The 16,503-nt window shown below is 46.0% G+C and overlaps 1 protein-coding gene across 2 annotated transcripts in view; it reads left to right on the top strand.

Moving 5' to 3' along the window:
- Positions 1 to 16,503, top strand: part of dnah3 (dynein axonemal heavy chain 3) — a 208,567-nt gene that overhangs the window by 154,298 nt on the left and 37,766 nt on the right. For both annotated transcript variants that reach the window (XM_043712084.2, XM_087997630.1), the window contains 2 exons: positions 10,637 to 10,760; positions 15,253 to 15,409. In XM_043712084.2, coding sequence (XP_043568019.2) covers positions 10,637 to 10,760; positions 15,253 to 15,409 — 281 coding nt within the window. The remainder of the gene's footprint in view (positions 1 to 10,636; positions 10,761 to 15,252; positions 15,410 to 16,503) is intronic.

Genomic DNA, 16,503 nt, shown 5'->3' with positions numbered 1-16,503 from the left:
ACCCCTTTCTTATTTCTCAGTTCCACCCAAATAACCTCCCTGGATGTATTTCCAGGAATACCCTCCCTCAGCACAGCTGTAATGCTATCCCTTATTAAAAATGCCACTCCCCCTCCTCTCTTGCCTCCCTTTCTTTCCTTCCTGTAGTATTTGTATCCTGGAACATTCAGCTGCCAGTCCTGCCCATCCCTGAGCCATGTTTCTGTAACTGCTATGAATTCCTAGTCCCATGTTCCTAACCATGCCCTGAGTTCATCTGCCTTCCCTGTTAGGTCCCTTACATTTAAATAAATGCAGTTTAATTTATCAGTCCTGCCTTGTTCTCTGCTTTTTCCCTGCCTGCCCTGACTGTTTGACTCGCCTTTGTTCTCAACTGTACCAGTCTCAGATTGAAATCTTCCCTCACTATCTCCCTGTCCTATATCCCTCCTCCTTGTACAGGTCACTTCTACCCCAAAACAGCTTCCAATAATCCAAAAATATGAATCCTTCTCCCATACACCAGCTTCTCAGCCATGCATTCATCTGCTCTATCCACCTATTCCTACCTGCATTAACTCGTAGCACTGGGAGTAGTTGCTGTGGTTCTGTTCGCCGAGCTGGAAGTTTTTGTTGCAAACGTTTCGTCTCCGGCAACCGGAAGCGGCAAGGACAGGCCACTATAAATGCCGGAGGAAACACCACAGAAGCGCTTCACAGGAGGCTCCCAAGCACTGAGGATGTCACCTAGACAGAGGACGAAACATTTGCAACAAAAACTTCCAGCTCGGCGAACAGAACCACAGCAATGAGCACCCAAGCTACAAATCTTCTCACAAACTTTGAACTGGGAGTAGTGTTTTGTAGAGGAATAAGACAGTGCTATTTTCTGGGTCTGTAGATTGAAAGAAGCAAAAATGGCCTTTAGTAGAGTGATATGCTCTTCTTGTCGGATGTGGGGGTTTAGGGAGAGTTTAAAGGTTACTGAGGATTATATCTGCAATAGATGTTGTTGGTTGCGAATCCTATCAGATTGAATGGATCGGTTGAAGAGGCAGTTAGAGGCAATGAGGAATTTACTAGAGCAAGGGGATATGATGGATGACAGTTATAAGAAGGAGGGAAAGTCTCAGTTACAGTCCCATAGATGGGTTAACTACAGGAAAGATAAGAGAGGTAGGCAGGTAGTGCAGGAATCTTCTGTGGCTATCCCCATTTCAAACAAATATGCTGTTTTGGAAAATGTAGGGGGTTATGGATTCTCAGGGGAACATAGCACAAACAGCCAAGTTTCTGGCATCGAGACTGGCTCTAATGTAATGAGAGGTACATCGGTTCCAAGTGATTGATTGTTATAGAGGACTCTCTAGTCCGAGGCACAGATAGACGTTTCTGTGGCCAGCAGTGAAAAATCAGAATGGTGTGTTGCTTCCCTGGTGCCAGGATCAAGGATGTCTCAGAGAGGGTGCAGAATATTCTCAAGGGGGAGGGGGGCCAACAGCAGGTCATTGTCCACATTGGAACCAACGACATTGGAAGGGAAAAGGTTTAGACTCTGAAGGGAGATTACAGAGAGTTAGGCAGGAGTTTAAAAATGAGGTCCCTGAGAGTAGTAATGTCTGGATTACTCCCAGTGCTACGAGCTAGTGAGGGCAGGAATAGGAGGATAGAGCAGATGAATGCATGGCTGAGGAGCTGGTGTATTGGAGAAGGATTCACATTTTTGGATCATTGGAAGCTGTATTGGGGTAGAAGTGACCTGTACAAGAAGGACCTGCACCTAAATTGGACGGGGACTAATATACTGGCAGGGAGATTGGCTAGAGCTGCTCAGGAGGATTTATTCTAGTAAGGTAGCGGGGTGGGGGGTGGGGGTGGGACCCAGGGAGATAGTGAGGGAAGATTTCAATCTGAGACTGGTACAGTTGAGAACAAAAGCGAATCAAAATTAACTTAATACTTAATTTGCAATCCTACTATAAGCAGGAATCAGGCACACTCCCAGTTTTACAAACCTGGAACAAATTACATTCTGGGGATGAAAAAGAAATATACAGAGCATGGGACAGTTAGAGATTTCAAAGAACGATCCAGTAAAAATTGGGATAGTCTGTCACCCTGAGCCTACACGGAGTTAAATAAGGATGAAGAGTCCAATGAAAGGTGCGTCTTGGCCCCACTTTGGGGGTACAATCGGGGTACAATCCAGACATACATTTTCATCCACAATTGAAAGTGAGTGAACAATAGATATAAAGGATTTTTTCCAGCAATTGGCAGACCAAGTATCTTAACCTTTATCCAAGTTGACTCTACATGTTCTATATTGTTATGGAGTAGCGTAACTTGGAGCTGAAGTTTGCTATTGGTGGGTCCGATACCACTATCAAGAGAGTTGGTAGTGAGAGCATCCCACCAATGTCAGCAGCCCCATGCCATTTAACACTTTGATGAGTGAGAGTTGACTAGAGAGGGGACTTAATTCTCCACCAGCCCACCCCACATGACAGGATGCCCTACCTCAGAGATCTTCCAGGCCATGTGTATTCTAAACACAAATTTATTCAATCTTTCTAAAGGTGCACTGAGCTAATATTAGATGATGAATGTTTAAATGGAATTGTAAACTGTAAATTTCATTGTAGGGTGAGACATACAGAGTCACAGTTATAATTCAAGTTGATTAGTCCCAAAGGATATAAATTATGTTCTTGTGTAACAGTACAAATAAAAGGTCATGAGGATAGCTTATTGGTTTCTTTTGTAAATATATTTATTAGCAATTTTTTTTTAACTTTACAAATATATAAAATTATTGAAAATACAATCAATAACAAATTTCAGTATAATAAAAAGAAAAAAAACCCACAAATTACAATACAGCTACTGTCTCCTAACTATTAACCTATCCTCTAATACAAAACAAACCCAAACACTGTGCAAAGCAACACCAAAAAAAAAGAAAAGCAAAAAAAAACAAAATACAGAACAGCTATGCTCGGTGCAAAGTTCCCAAACAAAGGAACAGGAGCATTGTAGATATACTTGCATTAACTCACGAGATCCCCTCCAGGGCCCAAGGCTTGACAAACCTAACCACTCTGGTTAACCACACGCCCCAGTTAAGATAATTGACAAATCTATTTTCAAATAACTCAAGTAGGGCTGCCATGTCTTATAAAAATAGTCTGTTGTGTGGTGCACCATGTTTGTAAAAAAGTCCAAGGGAATGTGCTCCATAATTAATTTCTGCCATCCCAGCAAGTCCGGCGGGTTCTCAGATACCCAGTTCATCAGAATATTCTTCCGTGCACAGTGTGCAAGAATATTAAATAGTTTCTTCCCATGCCCGTCTAAGGATGGTAAATTCGGTAGACCTAAGAGGAGAGATATCGGGTCTACTTTGACTTCAGTCCTCAATACCCTCCCTATCTCTCCCGCCACAGTGCTCCAATAAACACTGAGCCTGTGGCATGTCCAGAGCAATGGGTAAGAGTACCTACACTTATTTTACATTTGGGGCACACTGAAGATGCCCCTTTTTTAAACTTCGCTAGACGGTCTGGTGCCAGATGAGCCCCATACAGAACTTTTAACTGCGTAGTGCATGTCCTATTACAGATTGAGATCTTTCAAGTATTCTCCCATATGTTCTCCCATGTTTCGGAAGAGATCTCCACTCCCAGCTCTTGCTCCCAGACCTTACATAACCGGTTAATATCCTGCCAGGCCCTGCCACCCAGCAGGTGATAGAGGGCACTAACCGAAAGGGTGCTTGTGGAATGTAGCATAAACCTCTCTGTATCAGGCTTTTAGGGCTTAATGAGAAGTGTAGTCTTCTTCTGGATGAAATTCCTAACCTGAAAAAAATGGAAAAGATCTCTGCTGGGCAACCCGTATTTGCAGCTCAGTTGCTCAAAAGACATCATAACCACCCCCTCAAACAAGTCTCCCAAACTAGAAACTCCTCTCGCTGCCCATAGTTTGAACCCTGAGTCCATCATCTCTGGTCGGAACCCTGGCATGCCAACTATGGGTCTAAGTAGCGAAGTCTTCGATAAACAATCGTCTCTCTGATGCATCGCCCTCCAAGCCCAGACTGTACTAATGACAATGGGGTTCCGGCAGTGTCCTCATCTTATCCATGAACAACAGGTTAATAAGAGGACACTTTGCCTGGGAGGCCTCAATATCCAGCCATATTGAATTTGGATCGTTACCTACCCAATCGCAGACAAAGATCAGCAGGGAACTCAATTGATACCTTCTGATGTCTGGGAAATCAACCCCTCCCACTCCATGAGGCAACTGCAATTTAGTAAGTTTGATGAGGGGCCACCCATGATGCCAGACAAAGGAACCAAACCACCCCATAAGCTTCCACAGCGTTGACCTGGGAAATATTATAAGGAGCATACGCATAGGATAAAGCAAACGAGGAAGAACATTCATCTTAATGTGGGATATTCGGCCCAGCCATGAAATTGGAAGAGCCTCCCATCTCTAGAGATCTCGCCTAATATTGTCAAGCAAGTGAGCAAAGTTAGTCTGAAATAACAGATCAAACTTGGGGGTAATAAAAATGCCTAGGTATCGGAGCCCTGCCCGTGACCACTTAAAAGGGAACTTCGAGCCACCTTCAACTTCTGGCACGTCAACAAGATTCCACAAAGGCATAGCCTCCGATTTTGCAAAGTTGATCTTATATTCTGAAATAGCTCCAAATGAATTGATATCAAATGGGGTATGGAGGTGATTGGGTTCGATAAAAACAGAAGGACATCATCCGCATACAGTGTAATCTTGTGTGCCCTCGATCCCACTTCCGGAGCGGTTATGTGGACGTTCTGACGAATGGCCTCTGCCAGTGGCTCTATCATCAACATAAACAACAACGGTGAGAGGGGGTAACCTTGCTGACTACCCCGACCAATGAGGATACCTTATTGTTCAGGGTAACCTTTTGAACTTTCTGTATTCAAGGCAGAGTCTATTTACTTCAGCTTTTTGCCATTTTCTCACCTTTGCACAGGTTTCTGCTACATCCTGTAATTGTCATGTTTTGACAAGTCAGAGGTTGCCTTCAGGCAAAATTGCGTCGCCCTACTCACTGCTAATCCCCCAGAGAGCAATTCCTTTGAGGTTAATCCCACTGGGAACAAATTTATAGGATTACTACAATAACAATGAATGCAAGAGCCACTCATTGCATACAGAATGATTGCTTAAGAGGCTATACCCGAATCCCAACACACCTACCCATCTCTGGTACGCTTTGTATTTTGATTTGTCGTAATTAAACTGGGAAGAGTGCCTCAATAATCATGCCCCACAGTCACAAAATGTATAAATGTACAAAATCCCAGTGAGACCACCAAAATTACCAATTTGACAGACTGACTGCTACTTAGGACAAAAGTAATTCACCCTGGGTTTCTTTAGTAACAGTAAAAATAACTATTCATTGTGGCACACTTAACTTTAACAAGAGCATCGAAAAGAGATGATCTGAAGATGCCAGTGTTGGACTCGGGTGTAGAAAGTTAAAAGTCACACAACACCAGATTATAATCCAACAGGTTTAATTGGAAGCACTAGCTTTCGGACCGCTGCTCCTTCATCAGATGGTTGTCCATCCAATAGAGGAGCGATGCTCCGAAAGCTAGTGCTTCCAATTAAACTTGTTGGACGATAACTTGGTGTTGTGTGATTTTTAATATTGAAAAGAGAGGATTCCTAATTTATGCAACTTAACTACACCCTCCTTAAAACCCTAAACACATGCAGTCAGTCAGTTTTAAGTCAGACTAGAGGCAAACTGTTTAACACTGAGACTGTGCATGGAAAAAGAATGAAGACAGCAGAAACAAAGTTCTGAAGATTGGAAATTCAGATAACAATGTGCAAGGTTATTTTCTCACAGTCCTTTTTGATCTTTGTGCTGATGACATGCGGCTGTCTGTGACAGCCATTCTTCAATTCATTGGTGGATGAAGTGGAACCAGTCCTTTTCTTTTGATTTAGAATTCTTAAAAACATTGATTTTTCTGTCTTTTGCCCATGGAGGGTGAGGGTGAAGCGGTGAGAGAGAGCAGTGTCTATCTATAGGCACTGAATGTTTCTTTCACTCTGCTGCTGTTGGCACTCCCAGCTTTTTAATACTTCAGGTTGTAAGTTAGCTCACTGGGCTGGAAGGTTTGTTTTCAGACATTTCATTGCCATGCTAGGTAACATCATCAGTGAGCCTCCGGTGAAGCACTGGTGTACTGTCCCACTTTCTATTTATGTGTCTTGGTCTCTTAAGGTGGGTCATATCATTTCTGGTTCTTTTTCTCAGAGGTTGGTAAATGGGGTCCAAATCGATGTGTTTATTAATGGAGTTCAGGTTTGAATAATTCCCGTGTGTATCTCTGTTAGCCTGTCCCAGGATGGATGTGTAGTCCCAGTCGATGTGGTGTCCTTCTTCATCTGTGTGTATGGATACTAGTGAGAGTGGGTCATGCCTTTTTGTGGCTAGTTGGTGTTCGTGTATCCTGGTGGCTAGTTTTCTGCCTGTCTGTCTGATGTATTGTTTGTTATAATGCAATTCGACAAGAATTAGGATGCATAGAGTGGAGTAGCAAAATGCAGGGGATGAGGACAATGGAAATGTAGAAATGGTTTACGGAACAGATATTGTGTGTCCTTGATAGATATGTCATTGTCAGGCAGGGAGGAAGTAAGAAGGTAAGGGAACCGTGGTTTACTACAGAAATTGCAACTCTTGTTAAGCAGAAGAAGGAGGCTTATGTAACAATGAGACAAGATGTTTCAGATGAGGTGATGGAGAGTTACAGATCAGCTAGGAAGGATTTAAAGAGAGAGTTAAGAAGAGCAAAGAGAGGACATGAGTGGTCTTTAGCAAATAGAATAAAGGAGAACCCTAGAGCTTTCTATAGGTATGTGAGGAATAAAAGGATGATTAGGGTAGGAATAGGGCCAGTCAAAGACAGAAGTGGGAAGTTGTGTGTGGACTTTGTGGAGATCGGAAAGGTGCTAAACGAACATTTCTCATCGGTTTTCACTCAGGAAAAGAAGAATATTGAAGAGGAGAAGAATGAGATACGAGATATTAGACTGGAAAGGATGTAGGTTAGTAAGGAAGAGGTGTTATCAAATCTAGAAGGAGTGAAAGTAGACAAGTCCCCTGGGCTGGATGGGATTTATCTGAGGATTCACTGGGAAGCTAGGGAGGAGGTATTGGAGCCTTTGGCTTTGAGTCATCAATATCTACAGGTTTAGTACCAGAGGACTGGAGGATTGCAAATGTTGTGCCCTTGTTCAAGAAGGGCAGCAGAGGCGACCCAGGTAATTATAGACCAGTGAGCCTTACATCTTTTGTAGGAAAAGTTTCGAAAAGCATTATGAGAGATAGGATTTATAATCATCTAGCAAGCAATAATTTGATTTCAGATAGTCAACATGGTTTCGTCAAGGGCAGGTCGTGTCTCACAACCTCATTGAGTTTTTTGAGAAGGTGACCAAGCATGTGGATGAGGGTAGGGTAGTGGTGTACATGGACTTCTGTAAAGCCTTTGGTAAGGTTCCACATGGTAGGTTGTTGGAGAAAGTGCAGAGACATGGGATTGAGGGTGATTTAGCAGTTTGGATTAGAAACTGGCTTTCTGTTCGAAGGCAGCGAGTGGTGATTGATGGAAAATATTCAGTTTGGAAGCCGGTTACTAGTGGTGTGCCACAAGGATCTGTTTTGGGACCACTTTGCAGACGACACTAAAGTCGGTGGAGTAGTGGACAGTGTGGAAGAATGTTACAGGTTGCAGGGGGACTTGGATAAACTGCAGAATTGGGCTGAGAGGGGGTAAATGGAGTTCAGTGCAGATAGATGTGAGATGATTCACTTTGGGAAGAATAACAGGAAGGCAGAGTACTGGGTCAATGGAAAGATTCTTGGTAGTGTGAATGTGCAGAGAGATCTTGGAGTCCACGTACGTAGATCCCTGAAAGTTGCCACCCAGGTGGATAGTGCTGTTAAGAAGGCATTAGGTGTGTTAGGTTTTATTGGTAGAAGGATTGAGTTCCAGAGCCACAATATCATGTTGCAACTATACAAAATGTTAGTGAAGCCACACTTGGAATATTGTGTACATTTCTGGTCGCCCCATTACAGGAAAGATGTGGAAGCAATGGAAAAGGTGCAAAGGAGATTTACCAGGATGTTGCCTGGTCCGGAGGGAAGGTCTAATGAGGAAAGGCTGAGAGACTTGGGTTTGTTCTCATTGGAGAGAAGAAGGCTAAGAGGGGATTTGATATAGACATACAAGATGATCAGAGGATTAGGTAAGGTAGACAGTGAAAGTCTTTTTCCTAGGATGATGACATCAGCTTGTACGAGGGAGCATAGCTACAAATTGAGGGGTGATAGATTTAAGACAGATGTTACAGGCAAGTTCTTTATTCAGAGAGTAGTAAGGGCGTGGATATCCCTGCCTGCTAACTCAGCCACATTATAGAGATTTAAACTATCCTTAGATTAGCACATGGATGAGGATGGGATACTGTAGGAGGATGGGCTTAGATTTGTTCACAGGTCGGCGCAACATCGAAGGCCGAAGGGCCTGTTCTGCGCTGTATTGTTCTATGTTCTATGTTACAGTCCTTGCATGGTATTTTTAAAATAACACTTGTTTTGCTGGTTATTTGTATATGGTCCTTTAGGTTCATCAGTAGCTGTTTCAGTGTGTTGGTAAGTTTGTTGGTTACCATGCTGCCAAGGAGTCGGAGTGGTCTGGTAGTCATCTCCGAGATGTCTTTGATGTATGGTAATGTGGCCAGAGTCTCTGGGTGTGTTGTGTCTACTTGTTTGGGTTTGTTGTTTAGGAATCGACGGACTGTGTATATTGGATACCCGTACTTCTTGAATACGCTGTATAGGTAATACTTATATACTTAAACTTTAATAATTCTTTTTAACATTCCTTAATGTGAAAGATTTAAAATGATTTCCCTCTCTTCCTGCTTTCAAAGAGAAATTTGCATGGTACCACTCAAGAGGCAACATTTGATTTTCAAGTTGTAAAATACTCTTGGTATCTGGATGTAGGTTTGCTTGCTGAGCTGTGATGTTCGTTTTCAGATGTTTCATCGCCATACTAAGTAACATCTTCAGTGAGTCTCCGAATGAAGCACTGGTGGTGTAGCCCGCTTTCTATTTATAGAAAGGTTGTACACAATAATACCTTTACTAGCATAAAATTCACTAAAGAGGAGGAAAACAACAACAAACTGCCATTCCTAGATGTCACGGTAGAGCGAACAGCCAATGGGGAACTTCAAACCAGCGTCTACAGGAAAACAACACATACGGACCAAATACTGAACTACAGAGCTTCCACAAAAGAAGCTGCATTAGAACATTATTTCAACGAGCCACCACACACTGCAGCACAGAGGAATTACGCAGAGCAGAGGAAGATCACCTATACAGTGTATTTAAAAGGAATGGGAACCCAATGAACGCAGTCTGCCGATTTCTCAGCAACAAACCCAAACAATGAGACAAAACACGTCCAGAAACCCGAGCCATTCTCCCCTACATCAAATACATCTCGGAAATGACTGCCAGACTATTCAGACCCCTTGGCATCATGGTAGCCACAAACCCATCAACGCGCTAAAACAGCAGCTAATGAACTATACAGACAACAAGCAAAGCTAATGTGATTTACAAAGTACCTTGTAAGAACTGTAACAAACACTACATTGGACAAACAGGCAGAAAACTAGCCACCAGGTTACATGAACATCAACTAGCCACAAAACGACATGACCCTCTCTCGCTAGTATCCTTACATACAGATGAGGAAGGACACCACTTCAACTGGGACAACACATCCCCATCCTAGGACAAGCCAAACAGAGACATGCACAAGAATTCCTAGAAGCATGGCATTCCAACCGGAACTCTATCAACAAGCACATTGACTTGGATCCCATTTACCACCCCTGAGAAAAAGAACAGGAAATAACATCGCCATCAGAAATGATGTCACCACAGGAAATGACATCACCAACCCAAGGAAACTCAAACATATAAATAGAAAGTGGGTGACACCACCAGTGCTTTATCCGGAGGCTCACTGAAGATGTTGTCTAGTATGGTGATGAAACGTCTGAAAATGAACCTTCCAGCTCAGTGAGCAAACCTACATCCAGAACCTCAACCTGAACTACAAATCTTCTCAAAACACTTGGTATAGCAGTCCATCAGTTCACAGATCCAAAGAGAGAAAAATATATTATCACTTACAACCTGCTGTTGGTGTCAGTTTTAATTTAACAGCTCATTTTATAGTAATTCATAACAAAATCCTTTCCATGGGAAATTGCCTAAAAACAAATATCTAGAAATGTGGTAAGGCTTTTGAAAAATAATGGGCAGCAAAGTCAGTGGTGCAAAATTATGGGAAAATCACCTGGACATTGACATTACGTTGTGCTACTTATAGGTGTTGGGCTTTTTGACCAATGTGAGGTGATAAAGCTAGCAGTGTTTGTTTAAACACAACTACAAAGCTTTTAGTTGAGTATCACAAGCTGTAAAATCCAAGTTGTTGCTGTCCAGTTTCTCCAGATGCCACTTCTCTGCTTTACCTCACAGGCCGTTTCACTCGCCATCTGAATATCATCTCCATCGATTCATTCGATGACGATACTATGATGAAGATTTTCACTTCCATTTCGGATTGGCACTTTGCGAAAGGATTTGAAAATACCTTTCTACGGTAGGGGTCAACAAATTTCAATGAAACAAAATCAAATGGGGGTAGGTGGGAAGGTTTACATGTAGGCTACAACCCTTGACTCTCTCAAATATCACTCAAACTGCTGCAATGGCTCTGAACTGCCATGTTATATGACACCTAATATTAATTAACTACATATCCACAGTGTGATTTGCCCCAGGGGTGGGAGTGGGTGTGCTGCATAGTGTGATTTTCCCCGGGGTGGGGGTGGGTGTGCTGCATAGTGTGATTTGCCCCAGGGGTGGGTGTGGGTGTGCTGCACAGTGTGATTTGCCCCAGGGGTGGGTGTGGGTGTGCTGCACAGTGTGATTTGTCCCAGGGGTGGGTGTGGGTGTGCTGCACAGTGTGCTTTGCCCCAGGGGTGGGTGTGGGTGTTCTGCACAGTGTGATTTGCCCCAGGGGTGGGTGTGGGTGTGCTGCACAGTGTGATTTGCCCCGGGATGGGGGTGGGTGTGCTGCATAGTGTGATTTGCCCCAGGGGTGGGTGTGGGTGTTCTGCACAGTGTGATTTTCCCCAGGGGTGGGTGTGGGTGTGCTGCACAGTGTGATTTGTCCCAGGGGTGGGTGTGGGTGTGCTGCACAGTGTGCTTTGCCCCAGGGGTGGGTGTGGGTGTTCTGCACAGTGTGATTTGCCCCAGGGGTGGGTGTGGGTGTGCTGCACAGTGTGATTTGCCCCGGGATGGGGGTGGATGTGCTGCACAGTGTGATTTGCCCCGGGGTGGGGGTGAGTGTGCTGCGCAGTGTGATTTGCCCCAGGGGTAGGGAGGTGGGTGTGCTGCACAGTGTAATTTGCCCCAGTTCTCCAACACATTGTCTGACAGTGTAGTGAGGCAGGTTCACGCGAGTGGTTAGGGTCTGGAATGGACTGCCTGGGAGTCATTGTATTATATTCCCTACAGTATGGAAACAGGCCCTTCAGCCCAACCAGTACACACCGACCCTTCGAAGAGTAACCCACTCAGACCCATTTCCCTCTGACTAATGCATCTTACACTATGGTGCTGGAAAAGCACAGCAGGTCAGGCAGCATCCGTGGAGCAGGAAAATCAATGTTTTGGGCAAAAGCCCTTATTCTTGATGAAGGGCTTTTGCCCGAAACATCGATTTTCCTGCTCCTCGGATCCTGCCTGACCTGCTGTGCTTTTCCAGCACCACTCTGACCTAAACTCTGGTTTCCAGCATCTGCAGTCCTCGCTCTAACACTATGGACAATTGACACGACCAATTCACCTGACCTGCACATCTTTAGATTGTGAGAGGAAACCGGAGCACCTGGAGGAAACCCGCGCAGACACAGGGAGAATGTACAAACTCCACACAGACAGTCACCCGAGGCTGGAATTGGACCTGGGTCCCTGGTGCTGTGAGGCAGCAGTGCTAACCACTGAGCCACTGTGCCACCTTAAACAGGCCCTTTGGCCCAACAAGTCCTTGAGTGGTTTTCTAAAGACAATTGGATCAATTGAGGAGAAAGTGAGGTCTGCAGATGCTGGAGATCAAAGTTGAAACTTTATTGCTGGAACAGCACAGCAGGTCAGGCAGCATCCAGGGAACAGGAGATTCGACGTTTCGGGCACAGGCCCTTCCTCAGGAATGATCAGAGAGTGTTCAGCAGGAGAAGATAAAAGGTAGGGAGGAGGGACTTGGAGGAGGGGCGTTGGAAATGTGATAGGTGGAAAGAGGTCAAGGTGAGGGTGATAGGTCGTAGTAGGATGGAGGCGGAGAGGTCAAGAAGAAGACTGCAGGTCAGGAAGGCGGTGCCGGGCTGGAGGGATTCGGCTGAGACAAGGTGGGGGGAGGGGGGATGAAGAAACTGGTGAAGTCCAAGTTCATCCCCTGTGGTTGGAGGGTTCCCAGTCGGAAGATAAGACGCTCCTCCTCCTACCGTCGCGTTGTTGTGGTTTGGCGGTGGATGAGTCCAATGACCTGCATATCCTCGGTGGAGTGGGAGGGGGAGTTGAAATGCTGTGCTACAGGGTGGTTGGGTTGGTTCGTCTGGGTGGCCCAGAGGTGCTCTCTGAATCGCTCCGCAAGTAGGCGGCCTGTCTCCCCAATATAGAGGAGGCCACACCGGCTGCAGCGGATGCAGTAGCCTCATAACCATCCATAACCTCATCACCTCAGGGGACCTCCCATCCACCGCCTCCAACCTCATAGTCCCACAACCCCGCACCGCCCGTTTCTACCTCCTGCCCAAAATCCACAAACCTGACTGCCCCGGACGACCCATCGTCTCAGCCTGCTCCTGCCCAACCGAACTCATCTCGGCATACCTCGACACGGTCCTGTCCCCATTAGTCCAAGAACTCCCCACCTACGTTCGTGACACCACCCACGCCCTCCACCTCCTCCAGGATTTCCGCTTCCCCGGTCCCCAACGCCTCATCTTCACCATGGACATCCAGTCCCTGTACACCTCCATCCCCCATCACGAAGGACTCAAAGCACTCCGCTTCTTCCTTTCTCGCCGTACCACCCAGTACCCTTCCACCGACACCCTCCTTCGACTGACCGAACTGGTCCTCACCCTGAACAACTTTTCTTTCCAATCCTCCCACTTTCTCCAAACAAAAGGAGTAGCCATGGGCACCCGCATGGGCCCCAGCTATGCCTGCCTCTTCGTAGGGTATGTGGAATAATCCATCTTCCGCAACTACACTGGCCCCACCCCCCATCTTTTCCTTCGCTACATAGATGACTGTATCGGCGCTACCTCGTGCTCCCACGAGGAAGTTGAACAGTTCATCCACTACACTAACACCTTCCACCCCGACCTCAAATTCACCTGGACAGTCTCGGACTCCTCCCTCCCCTTCCTAGACCTTTCTGTTTCTATCTCAGGCGACCGAATCAACACGGACATCTACTACAAACCAACCGACTCCCACAGCTACCTGGACTACACCTCCTCCCATCCTGCCCCCTGTAAAAACGCCATCCCATTCTCCCAATTCCTTCGTCTCCGCCGCATCTGCTCCCAGGAGGACCAGTTCAAGATACGTACAACACAGATGGCCTCCTTCTTCAAGGACCGCAATTTCCCCCCCGACGTGGTCGACGGTGCCCTCCACCGCATCTCCTCCACTTCCCGCTCCTCCGCCCTTGAGCCCCGCCCCTCCAACCGCCACCAGGACAGAACCCCACTGGTCCTCACCTACCACCCCACCAATCTCCATGTACAGCGCATCATCCGCCGTCACTTCCGCCACCTCCAAACAGACCCCAGCACCAAGGATATATTTCCCTCCCCTCCCCTATCAGCTTTCCGTAGAGACCACTCCCTCCGCGACTCCCTTGTCAGATCCACACCCCCCACCGACCCAACCTCCACTCCCGGCACCTTCCCTTGCAACCGCAGGAGGTGCAACACTTGCGCCCACACCTCCCCCCTCACTTCTCTCCAAGGTCCCAAAGGAAACTTCCATATCCGCCACAGATTCACCTGCACCTCCACCCACATCATCTACTGCATCCGCTGCAGCCGGTGTGGCCTCCTCTATATTGGGGAGACAGGCCGCCTACTTGCGGAGCGATTCAGAGAGCACCTCTGGGCCACCCGGACGAACCAACCCAACCACCCTGTAGCACAGCATTTCAACTGCCCCTCCCACTCCACCGAGGATATGCAGGTCATTGGACTCATCCACCGCCAAACCACAACAACGCGACGGTCGGAGGAGGAGCGTCTTATCTTCCGACTGGGAACCCTCCAACCACAGGGGATGAACTTAGACTTCACCAGTTTCTTCATCCCCCCTCCCCCCACCTTGTCTCAGCCGAATCCCTCCAGCCCGGCACCGCCTTCCTGACCTGCAGTCTTCTTCTTGACCTCTCCGCCTCCATCCTACTCCGACCTATCACCCTCACCTTGACCTCTTTCCACCTATCACATTTCCAACGCCCCTCCTCCAAGTCCCTCCTCCCTACCTTTTATCTTCTCCTGCTGAACACTCTCTGCTCATTCCTGAAGAAGGGCCTGTGCCCGAAACGTCGAATCTCCTGTTCCCTGGATGCTGCCTGACCTGCTGTGCTGTTCCAGCAATAAAGTTTCAAATTGGATCAATTGGACAATTGAAAAGAAGAGATTTACAGGGCTATGAGGAAAAGTTTGAAGGATGAATTGCTCCTATAGAAAGCTGGGCCAGTGTGATTTGTGCCAGAGGTGGGGAGGGAATGTTGGATGGGGCACGGTGTGATATGCTCTAGCCCTGGGGTGTGGCGTGCGGTGAAGAGTGTAATTTGCTCTGGAGTGGAGATGTGGGGGTGGAGGATGCTGCACAGTTTGATTTGCCCCAGGGATGGGGACATTGGGAGGTGCTGCATGGTGTATTTTGCCCCGGGGTGGGGACGTGCGGGGTTGCTGATCAGTGTGATTTGCTCCGGGTCTCCCACAAATTCCCAGGTTGTACTTGTTGATATTGAGTGGCGACAGGAATTTTGGGTGAAACTGTCAAACTCTTCTCTATTTCAGGTTGGGTAAGATGATGGTACAGGCCACCATGGCAGTTTATAAAGCTGCAGTAGACAACTTCCTTCCAACCCCTTCCAAATCTCATTATGTGTTCAATCTGCGAGATTTCTCTCGAGTGATTAAAGGAGTGCTTTTGTGTCCAAATACCCATCTGAAAGTAAGTGATCAGATCTTCTTATAGTCCGTTCAAACCCACACACCTTGTAACAGTTGAATGGGACTTCAGGAAAGTAGTTGTATAAAATTATCAAAATCTATTGTGTAAACTAAAAGTAAATCGTTTGCAAAAATGTACCAACCATCTACAGAATTTCAATTAAATTTGCTTCTGAAATATAAAACATAATTTCTAGTGTATACCACTGCTGCATGTCCCTCCCAAACTTTATTCCACTATGGCCCATTGAAAATTGCTGCTATCTTTCAATGAGAGCTGTGAGAGTACCATAGGGGGTATGTTAGAGTGGGAGCACTGCTACAATAACTCAATCCATTGCTACCTCCGAGTTCAAGACCCTCACTATGTGATACTGCTCAGCATTCTGATTCCACTGTGGAAGCACAGATCGGGAGGCTTCGACCTTGGTAGAATTAATTGAAGAGTTGTGAAACAAAACTGAGGCTTACACGACTCACAGGCAGAAGAACCAACCACACATAATGTCATGTAATGTTCAGAGCTGATGCCAGAAGAGCAGGCCTACTTTGAGAGTATTAATTTCTGTCCTTGAAAAGGCAAATGTTTATTCTCCTAACATCAGGGCTAATCAAACAGGAAAGCTGCAGGATAGATAACATACAGCGTAACAACTCACCCTGGCTCCTTGGACAGCACTATCCAGACCCACAAGCACTACTCCCAGAAAAGTATAAAGAAAAGTAAGATAAAACATGAGAAAAAAACTAGTACAGTATATAAAGACAGATAGCAGAAGTTCCTGTGAATATATAAAATAAAAAGAGTGACTAAAGTAGACGTTGGTCCTTCAGAGGATGAGAAAGGGCATTTAGATATGGGATATGATGAAATGGCTGAGGCATTGTATAGGTGTTTTGTATCGGTCTTCACAGTGTGGGACATGAATAACATGCCGGTAATTGACAAAAGGACGAAGGTAGATGAGGACCTGGAAACAATCATTATTACGGAAGAGGTAGTGTTGGGCAATCTAAGGGAGCTAAGGATAGACAAGTCTCCTGGCCCTGATGGAATGCATCCCAGGGTACTAAAAGAAATGGCGGGAGAAATAG

The sequence above is a fragment of the Chiloscyllium plagiosum genome, unplaced genomic scaffold, assembly GCF_037043375.1.
Source record: "Chiloscyllium plagiosum isolate Xiang-an unplaced genomic scaffold, Cpla_swu_hap1 HiC_scaffold_20, whole genome shotgun sequence".
NCBI classification, from domain to species: Eukaryota; Metazoa; Chordata; class Chondrichthyes; order Orectolobiformes; family Hemiscylliidae; genus Chiloscyllium; species Chiloscyllium plagiosum.
This window is presented reverse-complemented; position numbering and strand designations above follow the sequence as displayed.